This window comes from Podarcis pityusensis (genome assembly GCF_964106645.2).
Source record: "Podarcis pityusensis genome assembly, chromosome: 10".
NCBI classification, from domain to species: Eukaryota; Metazoa; Chordata; class Lepidosauria; order Squamata; family Lacertidae; genus Podarcis; species Podarcis pityusensis.
Genome location: NC_138035.1, coordinates 28,183,685 through 28,196,123, shown reverse-complemented (window position 1 = coordinate 28,196,123; position 12,439 = coordinate 28,183,685). Strand labels below are relative to the sequence as shown.

At 44.0% G+C, this 12,439-nt stretch overlaps 1 protein-coding gene across 1 annotated transcript; it reads right to left on the bottom strand.

Annotated features, from left to right (window-relative positions):
- Positions 1-1,606: 1,606 nt before the first annotated feature.
- HMOX1 (heme oxygenase 1) lies at positions 1,607-11,110 on the bottom strand. Its single transcript, XM_080971817.1, has 5 exons — positions 10,822-11,110; positions 9,382-9,502; positions 5,282-5,773; positions 3,727-3,835; positions 1,607-2,419 (listed from the first exon to the last, which is right to left on the bottom strand). The coding sequence occupies exons 1-5, from the start codon at positions 10,839-10,841 to the stop codon at positions 2,292-2,294; spliced, it is 870 nt and encodes a 289-aa protein (XP_080827943.1). The 5' UTR covers positions 10,842-11,110; the 3' UTR covers positions 1,607-2,291.
- Positions 11,111-12,439: the final 1,329 nt, after the last annotated feature.

The following is a 12,439-nucleotide window of genomic DNA, read 5'->3' as shown; positions in this document are numbered from 1 at the left end:
ATTAACTTCAGCTTTCCTTTATTTTAGAACAAAACATTTTCCTTGGCCAAACTATGGTAAAGTAACCGTTGCCAATACAGTCAAACATCGGTTGTTGAACGTAATCTGTTCCGGAAGCCCATTCGACTTCTGAAATGTTCGACAACTGAGGCGCAGCTTCTGATTGGTTGCAGGAGTTTCCTTTACTCAAGCAGAAGCTGCATTGCACGTTTGGCTTCCGAAAAACATTCAAAAACCAGAGCATTTACTTCCAGGTTTTCGGTGTTCGGGAGCCGAAACATTCCAAAACGGAGGCATTCAGGAGCCGAGGTTTTGACTGTATTGCAAATTACTTATCCTCTTTTACAGACATGAACTAGTATACACAATAGCCATTAACATTACATTTATGGTTACTAAACAAGTTTATTGATTACAGGTGCTTGTGAAGCAACACATCACCCTGTTCCTAAACACTGGGTGTCAATCCTAGCTTTCCAGGGATTTTACAAAGAATTAATTTGCAAATAATACCGATGGACTTAACAGACTACAAGTTAACCACAAATTGTCCCACAGACTATAAAGCAAGCTTGTTTCTCCAAAATTTAGTTATGTTATGTTTCTAGCTGCTCTTGCCTTGTGACTTTGTCGTTTGATGAGTGCCTATGGTGTGGGTGGCTAAACAAACTATGGTTAATTAAGGGTGATGGGTTTGCATGTAATACCAAACTATCATTAAAACCTGTTGAATGGTTTCTTTAAATGTAAAGGTTCATCATTGTTCCACTCGATGTGTATGTCTTTAAGGGGCCAGAGCAAGGGCCAGAGCAAAATAACGAGACCCAGCTTTACAGCTGTGAAACATAGCAGGTGCTGCTGAGTTGTATTGATTAAGCTGTGTCAGCAATTGGGTGTAGTATATAAGGAGCAGCACCTAGCTCTCCCATTCCCCTGGGGGATGGGTTGGTGGTTGTGTCTGGTTGTTGATGTATTTAGTGTATAAGGAGTTTTTGTTTTTGTAATTAAAACCTTGTTTAAGTTATTTTTGAGTCCCTTTTTAATGCATGGTCTCCCCAGCAAGCTCTCTGCAGCGTTACTATACTGCAAATAGCCAACAAACATGCATGTAATACCAAACTATCATTAAAACCAACCAAGGTTCATAAATTAACAGCAAACCATGGATTCAGATCATGGTTTGCTGGCAGTAAACAAACCAGTGAAGCCACTTGGCACTTAATGCTAAGCCATGATTTAATCAACCATGGCTTAGTGTCATGTGTAAACTTGACCAGCGCTGAGCAAACTGTGCCTGCGTTTTTTTTTCCAAATAAGAAATTGTGGGTTATTATTTTGTTTGTTACTATGTTAAATATTTTTGTGTAGTATATATTGTAAACTGCCCTGTGATCCTTGGGTGAAGGGCAGTATAGAAATAAAATAAATAAAATAAACAAAAACAAAGATTCAACAGTTTTGCCTTTAGACACAAAGGTAAGTTAGTTTTAAGGCTGAGTGCTGATCAGCCCAATATCCTTTCAGCATCAGTTAATATAGTACACAGGAAAAGAAAAACGCTCTACTCACATTTGATAAAACATTAAAATCAGAAGGATACAGTTCGTTCTACTCACAGGGAGGTTTAATGATTGAGCACATAATTTATAAAAGGCAAGTTACAGATGCAAGAGAATATATTCCCCCCCCCCCCAAAAAAAAATACAGGACCGAGGTACAAATGCATTTCAAAAACAAACATCATTACATAAAACAGAAACATTATTACATAAAATCATAGTTTGAGCAATGCATTTTTGTCTCAGGATAAGGAGAAGCAAGCAACACAACATTGGACCAGCTTCGTGCCCATCAGATATTTTGGACTGCAACTCCCATCATCCTCAGCCAGCATGTGGCAGCTAGGGCTGATGGGACTTGTAGTCCAAAATATCATGGAAGGGGCATCAGGTTGCTGAAGTCTGCAGTAGACAGTACTATGACATAACACTAGGCAAAGTACCAGGAGCAACATTTATTCCTCAGTTGTCCCGGCCGGCAAGTTATCAGTCTTTATGGCTCCCTCTCGCATTTCAATATCTTTAGAAATGTTTGCCGCACCAGCATTTGATTTGACTTTCTAAAGTCTTAAGAGTCTTTTCATGTCATTTGTCACGTTAGTGATGTGAGAACAGCTGAGCTCGGATCGCCCAAACTAGGCCATCTAAGGAGGCTTTCTTCCACAAGGGAAAGGTTTGTTAGTTCAGGATGAGGCAGGTGCTGGTGAAAGACATGGCTGAGGTTCCTTCTGCTCACATGGCATACAAGCCCACACCGACTGTTGTTGCCAAGAAGAAGATGGCGAGAGCCCAACGCAGGAGCGGCGTGCTGGGTAGCATCTGCTGATGCCTCATTTGCACACGGTCACTTTCCTTTGGACCTATATTAAGAGAATGGAAATTGGTCAGGTTGGGAGCTTTGTTTCTAGAACATTCAGCAATGCTCCAGCCACGCTGATGACATCACTGGGTGCGAGGCAGGTACATTGAGCAGAGCAGCCACCAGAGATTAATGATACAGGAAGATAATATTACAGAGCGCTGGTGCAGTTGAGCCAGCTGGGTGGACACAGCCTTGCATGCGGGTGGTCACAGAAAGCAAAAGCTTCCATAAAAGGGAGAGCCAGCATAGCGACTTTTCATTTCAGAACTATAAGGCTTATAGCCCTACATGTGCTTCTACAGGCATAAATCTCATTCAACAAGATGGAATCTTATTTCATTTAAAGAACTGCTGTGCATTCTGCAGCACAGAAATCCTAGGGAGCTGGGCGGAAGGAGGGATTGTGAGAGAAGGAGAGACTTTTAAAAGAACACTTCGGCCTCTTCAACTAACCAGGTGTCCTGGGGCCCTTAGGAGGCTGCACCCCCTGCATCATGGCAAAGGGGACATCCATCTGACCCCATTCGGTAGCCTATGGAGCCACAGTTGCTTCAGTGCTTGTTTTCCTCTTCCTGCCCCATTCCTTTTTCCTTTTATATCATGTATATTAGATTCTGAGGCTGTGAGCCTTTCTTATCTTTTGATATATATACAACACTGAAGCACCTCATAAGAATTTATTAATGATAACTGCAGGGTCCACACACATTTTCTAATGGAAAGTGGCTATGATAGGAATCACTCCTCTTTCCATTACAGTGGTACCTCGGGTTAAGAACTTAATTCATTCTGGAGCTCCGTTCTTAACCTGAAACTGTTCTTAACCTGAGGTACCACTTTAGGTACCACTCCTGCTGCCGCCACGCCGCCGCCACACAATTTCTGTTCTCATCCTGAAGCAAAGTTCGTAACCTGAGGTACTATTTCTGGGTTAGCGGAGTCTGTAACCTGAAGCATCTGTAACCTGAGGTACCACTGTATTTAGAAGATCCAAGGGGAAACGGAGCTAAAAGGAAGGGAGCTTGCCTTGGGAGCATAGTAGGCAGGGTCAGAAACCAGGTTACTACTGCCTGTCATGGGCATCACAAATGGCTACCCCTGATGGCGAGGCCCATGCCAGCACAAATATCTGTCTCGGGAAAGTGCTGTAGCTCACCTGATATCCTGGAGGGCTGCTGCCAGACAGTATAATGGGAAGAACTAAGCTAAATGGATCAGTGTTCTGATAAGGCAGCTTCCTAGGATGATTGCTGCAATCGGTGCGGCTGAAGATGAGGAATGGCTAAAATTAAGAAGTTATCTTACTGTGAGTTCTGTTGATTCCTCTTGTGTGGAGGTCTAGTTTTGGTTCCTCAAGGCGGAGGTTTTCTGTGGTTTGCCCTTGGCTTGTCAGTCTCTGCAACTCCTTGAACACCTGAGACAGATCACCGTTTTGTTACTGAAAAGCACTCTATCCCTTTTTAGGATTTTGCAAACCACCACCACCACCGCCACCACCACCTATCTTAATAAAGTCTGAAGGTCCTCCAATCTTCCTCACTTGCTTTCATCTTTATATTGGAGCATGTGAACATCTACCTTTCATTATAAACCTGCTGAGAAGCACCAATCAAATCTTCCAGTGCATAGGGTATGAATGCTGGTCCTTGCATACATGTGTGTTCGTATCCCTATGTGAGTAAGTTGCAAATGAAGAAAGATGTAGGGACAGCACCAGTTGCATCAGGAAGCTGGGCTGTGTACACACCGCACATTTCCCCTCTAGGATCCTGGGAACTGTAGTTTGTTAAGGGTGTAGTTAAGAATTGTAGCATTGTGAAGGGTAAACCGCAGTTCCTAAGATCCTCTGTGAAGGATGTTCTTTAAGTGGTTGGTGTGTGTGCAGCCAAACAAAAAGTGAACTAGCTCTACTTTAAACCCTGCAGACTGAAGAAGGTTTCGATCGTAATGGGACTGGAACTTCTTAGTTCCTTCTGGAGAGGGAAAGAAATAATAAACCAGGCCATCCACCAACTGCGTATGTACTTAGTTCTTAAATGCTCGCTGACAAATGTTGATCCTGTTGTTGTTTAAAATTAATTTGGAGGTTGGAAGAGCCGGACTCAAGATAAATCACAGCCTGCCAGCAATCTTAAAGACCAATCAGGACAGACTTAAATAGCTGCTGCCTTTTAGAATTTTCAAAAGTACTGTGCCCACCACTTTTTGTCCCAACAAACCTTAGTATAACCTGTGATCCTATGGATGTAAAAGTAACTTACAGCAACCATGTCTACTCAATTATCCTTAATTTAATGGGGCTTACTTCCAAGTATGTGGAGTTAGGATTTCAGTCTTACAGTTCAATCCTATAAATGTCTATTTAGATGTAAGTGACACTGATTTTAATGGGGCTAACTCCCAGGGAAGTTGATGTAGCCTGCAAAGAATGTTCCGAATTAACATTTTAAGACAGGAACAAGTATTAGGTATTTATGACACTGTTTCTGTTTGGATTTTTTCTAACAAACCAACACAGCTGCCTGCATTTTTTTGTTCTCAGACTAGCTTCTACCATACTGCATTACCAGTATCATAATCATCTCCTATTTTTTCTCTTTTTGTTCAACACTGAGGCTAAGGAAAAGCTGTACATAAGTCAAATGTTAGTTTATTGCTTTGTAATTGATCCTACTTAAAAAAAATGCCTTATTTCAATGACCCTGATTCACCTTACAAAAATAAATCCCTAATCAGAAGAAGCTTGGTCAGCTCTTAGAAATGTTCACCATCTCCTAAGAGTGTCAACAGAAATGTTACTGTGACTTTCAAAAGAGTTATGGGCCTCATGGCAAGACTGTGTAGCTTACTGATTACTCACTTCTATATTCAGCAGGAAAGATCTCTTGGCCTCCTCAAGTATTCTCTCCTCAGTAGCTGAGTCCATGGGGAGACTGTTCATCCGTGCTCGATACAGCTGCTTGAACTTGCTAATGTTGGTGACTCCAGGGAAGTTGAAGAATGACAGCCCTTCTCCAGTGCTGGGCAGATGGAACATTTTCTGGGCGATCTTCTTCAGAATCTGACCCCCGGACAAATCTCCCAAGTATCGCGTGTAAGCATGGGCCACCAAAAGCTCAGGTTCGTACTGGCCCACGTGGTGTAGCCTGTCCACGTATTTCTGAGTTGCCTCATGACACTGGATCTCCTTCCTCCACGTGGGGCCATAGAAATACTCCAAGTCTTCCTCCAAAGCTGCCCTGCGATTGAGCTCATTTGGGAAATAAACAGGGGCATAGACTTGGTTGTCCTTATTCCGCTCAGACTCTTTCTCCAGGGCAACATAGACGTAGTACAGAGAAGCCAGGTACAGCTGAAACAAAGGATGGAGAGCAGGGGAGAAGCTTAGCTGCAAAGTCTTCCTTTTGCCATAGAGTGGGGTAGGAGAGCTGAAAATAATGCCAATATATTTTGCATCTGGCAACCAATGTGCCCCTTTGGTTTCAGATAGTACATGGGTAGAAGAGTCTAAAAAGCCCAGGACACAAATTTTCACGGCCCTCTAGTGGCTATGGTGGCTCATTTACCAGAAGTCATGTATTTAGCATTAACTCTGGAAGCATATACTAGATTCTGACCAAATTAAGCCTCCTGATGTATATTGTGCTCTGATGTATATTGTGCTCCAGGAGGCTTAGTTTGGTCAGAATCGAGTATACACTTCTATGTAGAGAACCTATTGTGTTCAATCCCTGGCACCTCAGACTTGAATTAGATGGGATGGCAGTAGTTCCATGTGCTTAAACATGGAGTGCAGGGCTGGCCATACCATCCAATGCTGGCTTTGCCCTAGCAGAAAACATTTCCATTTGCACAAGATGGGGCACCCAGTTTCCACTGATCTCTCTTAACTTTGGGTCGCAGTGGGTAGGGGGGAATGATAAAAACTAAGTTGTTGCTGCACTTGGATCCTGCCTGTAGGCTAAGGTTACCAGATTTTTTTCAATGAATCCAGGGACACTTTTCAATTTAAATGGATTTTGAATGGGGACTGATTTGTAAATCCAGGGACTGTCCCTGGGAAACAGGAACGTCTGGTAATCTTACTGTAGGCGTCTCATAGGCATCCAGTTGATCACTGTGAGAACAGGAAGCTGGACTAGTTGAGAAATAGATTGGTCAGATCTATTTGGGCTCTTCTTTTGAGGGCCCCACCTTGTGCAGGTGAATTTTCCATCAGCAAAACGCCACCACTGGATACAACACAGCAAATCTGTCAAATCCACCAGCACCTTCCTTTTATAGAAGCAGTTGGACTTATTTCTACGTTGCTGCTTTACAAACTCTCTGGTAAAGTACTTTTTGTCCCTGTTGCAAATACAAAACGCACACACCACTAAATACATTTTAAACATTAACCAAGTTCCATGAAAGATTTGAGGTGCTTCCAGACTGTTGATATGTTGTGGGTTCAAACACATTCCAGTAAATTCAGATTGCACCATGACAGTCAATATGGAGCAAAGCCCATTCTCTCTCTTCCATCCTCCAAATCAGATAATTTTGCCATAAGGTAAGTGGTGGGAAGAAATGAACAGGAAATTCTGGAGTAATATTTGCATGATGCAAGGTCATCTAACGACTCCACAAACAGATGTTCACTGTAGCCAATATATAACCACCCCACAAACTTTGTGCAAACAATTCAAGATGAATGCAACCTTCCCAGGTTGCCTGGAAGTGACCCTAGCTAAACACAGTAAGCAAGGCAGTGCAGCAACACATTGCCCAACCATTTGAGGCAAGTATTTTGAGACCCACACTCAAAAGGGCTCTCACATGGAAGTTATGTTTGATAGCTGCATGATTCCCATTCATCTCAATAGTAACTGTGGCTAACAACACATCCCTTCTACAGCTTCTTCTGACCTCAATTCAGCATCTGTGCAGGCAAGGAGAATGCAAAGGACATGCACTGGGTGAGAGAGATTCTAGCACTAGTTTAGCTGTCTGGACTGTACATCCCATTCTGGATCCCTGTACTCTATGTGATGATTATGGCACAGTTGGGCAAAAGAGCAGCGCAGTGGGATGCAGCCACCAGTATGAGCTGGGATAGCTCAGTCAGTAGAGCATGAAACTCTTAATCTCCAGGTCATAGGTTCGAGCCCCACATTGGGCAAAAGATTCCTGCACTGCAGGGGGTTGGACTAGATAACTCTCACGGTCCCTTTCAACTCTACAATTCTATGATTCTAAGGTCAAATAGAGATGGTGCATCTGAGCCTGTTCACAACTGCCTTATGAACACACCCTAAATTCCTTCACACAAAACTTCCCTTTAGTCAACCAGCAGTGCAGGCTATTATTGCACATCCCGGATGGCGACTGGGTGTGCGTTTTGACCTATATAAAGCCCTTGAAGACCTGGATTTCCACACACCTGAGAAGCGGTCGCCTTCTAAGAGGCCCATTGTGAGCTTCCACAAAGTGACCAAGAGCAAAAATTTGACACCAAACACATGTCAAATGGCCTCTCTCTCTCTCTCCACATTTGTGTGATCGCCTTCCCTTGACATGGATTTATGTGACTGATAATCTTTCGGAACTTGAAGGAGGGCCATAGCTTCGGCTTAGAGGAATTGCCTTGTGGACAGGAAGTCCCAGATTCAATCCCTGCCATCTGCAAATAGAGCTGAGAGAGACTTCCTGTCTGAAACCATAGAGAATGGCTGCCTGTCAATGTAGACAGTTCTGCGCTTGGTCTGACCCAGTATAAGGCACATCCCTATGTTCCTAAGCACCAAAATTGGTTTGGTTTTCATGGCTGAGATCAGTATCTTCTGCTTCAATACGTGTGTGTGTGTGTGTGTGTATAAAATTTCAGAAAGCAATGGATTGTTGAACCAACTCTTTATGACCTGCCATCTTTATGCTCTCCCTGCCTACTACATTGGTCTGTTGTAAGAGAAACCAGCCAATCGACAAAGAATGGTAATCTCATGGCAATTATAACTGTGTTTTTGCTGGGTAATGTACAAGTCACCTCTCCTCTCCAGAATTTCACCATGGCTGCTACTACCTCCCCCCCCCCCCCCCCCGGCTTTGCTCAATCTGTGTTTGTGCTTTGTGCCACCTCATTCAGGACTTACGCCTAGTAATTACCTCTAACTGGTTATACTAGAAGGTTCAGCTCATTAGCATTTGTTTAATTAGCTAGTTCCAGTAGCTCAGACAGGCACACTTGGAAGGCAGATTTTGCTCAAGTTCTGAAATGAACCCAGAAAATTATGCCCTTGCCTGCGGCGTGAAACAGAATGAAAATACAGCAGTTCAGCAATACACGCCCAGGAAATGAAAAAAGTGCAGTTTCTGTGAGGTCAGAGAACGGCTAGGAATTTTTTCTGTCAAGAGCTACAATCCCTTGGGAGTGATCTGTCAGGGCTCACACTGTTGCAGTGGGGAAAGCCGTAGTGAGTGGGGGCTAGAGCAAAAAGTGGGATGGATGGACAGCCCATCTTCTCTCTTTTTGTCACCCCTTTTCTCTCTCAGTGTACCCTCCTCTTCTGCTCTCTTTCTGCCCCTCCTCTTCTCCCTCCCCCCTCTTTCCCCCCACTTCCTTCCCCTGCTCCAGTGGACTGCCAAGGGAAATTCAGATTGCTCTTGCCATGGCAGAGGTCTGAAGGGATCATTTGCTGGTGGTTTCTGTTCCTCTTTCTCCTCCTCCTCCTCTTCCTTCCATTGCTTTCTCTAGACCAGTGTTTCTCAACCCTGGGTCCCCAGATGTTGTTGGACTACAACTCCCATCATCCCTGAGCTCTAGCCTTGCTAGCTAGGGATGATGGGAGTTGTAGTTCAACAAAGTCACTGATTGACCGATTTCATAAAACGTATATACCGCTTGATTGTAAAACAAGACTCTTCGAGGTGTTTAAAGTCTTCCCCGCCCCCCGCTCTGGAAGAAAAACTCAGGCACAGTACCTTGAATTCATGAAGTGACATCTGCCCCTTCTGGAACCGCATCATGAAATCTGTGGTCTCTGCCTGCTCATGCACCTCTTTGGTGCTTTCTTTCAGGGCTTCTGACAGGTCCTGAGACATTCTGGCGGGGGAGAGGGGGGAAATCCAGTGTTATCTTAAGCATCTTACATACCAGCACTTTTGCACAGAAGTAAACTGGCAGTCTGTGGCAAAGCAGGATAAATTAACATCCTGACAAGAAAATGGACCCCTTTGTTCTTCAGCAAGGAGCTGCATATGCACCATATAATTAAAGCATATTTCCCCCATCCAAGAATCCTGGGAACTATAGTTTACCCACCACAGAATTACCGTATTTTTTGCTCTATAAGACTCACTTTTTCCCTCCTAAAAAGTAAGGGGAAATGTGTGTGCGTCTTATGGAGCGAATGCAGACTGTGCAGCTATCCCAGAAGCCAGAACAGCAAGAGGGATTGCTGCTTTCACTGTGCAGCGATCCCTCTTCCTGTTCTGGCTTCTGAGATTCAGAATTTTTTTTTCTTGTTTTCCTCCTCCAAAAACTAGGTGCGTCTTGTGGTCTGGTGCGTCTTATAGAGCGAAAAATACGGCACACTTCCCAACATCTTTAACAAGCTACGGTTCCCAGGATTCTTGGGAGGGGAGATATTCTGAATGTGCTTTGAATGTTTGGTGTCTATGCAACTAGAAATATGCAATTCAGATACCCCCTCCCCCCAAAAGTGGCATGCCTCTGAACAACAAAGTCTTTAACAAAGAAGAAATGTATATTGATATAATAAGCTTTCATGAGTAGTCATATGCATTAAACGTTAGCCTCAATCATCAGGTGTTATATGCATGCAGGCGTTGAGAGAAACAGTGATGCCATATAACACTAAAAGTACAAATGCAAAAGTACTCTATTCGTGAGATTTCTTCTGCCCTTCACCACACGGTCCCAGTTTGAAAAATAAAATGAAGCCATTCCACAGCAAAATCAAAATATCTGACAACAGAGATAGGTCCCACAAAACGATGTACATTTCAAACACACTGCTCCACAGAGAATCTTGGGATCTATAGTTTGTTGCTTGGGAACTGTAGTTCTGTACAGATTCCCGTGATTTTGCAGGAGAAATAATGTGCGTAAGATGTACAGTGTATATGCAACCAGAGGCCAAGGTAAAGAGGAGCATCTTCAGCATGTGATGGAAGCCATACCAATGAAGGTGCCAGACGGCACACATCTGGGTGAGAAGGGTGTCCAACAGTGCTGGGTGCTGCCACAGAGAATGCCCTCTCCTGGGCAACACACACACCGCACTTCCGAGGATGCTGGACCTACCAAGAGCCTCCCTCCCTCCCTGCTAATCGTAACACATGAGAGAGTCTGTGTAAATTCCTTCGAAGAATTGTCTCCAGCCCAGGATTGCCACTCACCTTGCAGTGCGCTGTGCCATTCTCCTCGCTTTGTTATTCTGCGGCCGCTCTCTTTCTTCTCTTCCTCTTCACTCTCGGCTCCTTGCTTCCTTTCTCTCCAGAGTTTGAGAAGCTACTGAGTTAGGCATCTCGTCTCCCCTCATCTTTCTTTATACTTTTCCTCCGAGGTCACGTGCTGAACCCGGGGAACATCTGACCTCACTGTACAGTTCTCTTTCACCACGCACATGCACGCGCACATACTCTCCTCGATGAGGAAGCTGAACCCGGCCCTCTTCTTCCTCCTCTGGGAAAGGGAGGGAGGAGGGAGAGTCAGCTGACGCAGCTCGACAACTAAGCACAACAACAGGATGTCAAGTGAGAGACATCTCTCTCAAGAATCCTGGGCATTTTGCCCAGGCTGGTTTTAACTCCTTGTCTTCCCTCTAAGTCAGGTTAACCTGGAATATTCTCAAGTATGGAATACTAGTACAAGGGCTCATGAATATCTGCCACTGCTTTTATGCAAACACTAGGGAGAAACAGCTTTTCGGTGCATTAAGTATTTTTTTTTAAATAAATATGATTATTCCTTTATTAATTGTGTTTCCCACCCTTCAGAACTATAGCTCAGTAGCAGAGAATCTGCCTTGGAGCCTCAGGTTCAGTCCATCTCCGGTTACAGCTGGGAATGTCCGTCCCGCCCCCCCCCCAACCCTGGAGCATCAGAAAATGCCATGTTCTCTGTTCCAGCACGCAATGAGATCCTCAGTTTTCCCTGATTAAACCCTGATGTTTACTTTGGAACAAGAGTGACCATGTGTTCAGTGGGAATGATTCCTATCACACCAACCCCGCCAGGAAGATGGATGGGGAGATACAGTGGTACCTCGGGTTACATACACTTCAGGTTACATACACTTCAGGTTACAGACTCCGCTAACCCAGAAATAGTGCTTCAGGTTAAGAACTTTGCTTCAGGATAAGAACAGAAATTGGGCTCCGGCGACGCAGCAGCAGCAGGAGGCCCCATTACCTAAAGTGGTGCTTCAGGTTAAGAACAGTTTCAGGTTAAGAACGGACCTCCAGAACGAATTAAGTACTTAACCCGAGGTACCACTGTACTTGTATCTCAGCTTTGCAAATAGAGAAACCGAAGGGTTTCAAAAAAAATAAATAAATTCATTTTTAAACAAAATACTAACAACCTAAAATGTTTGGTAAAATAGAGGCCTGCTTTCTAAGACCAGTAACCCCAGAGTCTAAAATCTGCACTACTGCTGATGGGCCATTTTCAGAAAATAAAGTATAATTGAATCAGAAAAGGCAATGAGTAGTATTGTCAACTGGCCGGGGCAGGGAGGAAATGAGCCTGACTCAATCTTGTTCCTTTCGCTACAATTTTATCTATAGAAATATAAGACATTAGCCATGGTGTTTAGAAGAAGTACAACCTCTGTGTATCAGACGTTGGGGACAAACAATGGGTCATTGTCTTCATGTCCTGCTTGTAGGCTTTCCTGAAGTATCTGGATAACTCAGAGCTGGGGAACTTGTGTGGCTCTCTGGATGCTATTAGACTCCAGCTCCCATCACCATGCTGACTGAGATTGTTGGGAGTTGGGAATTGATAACAACA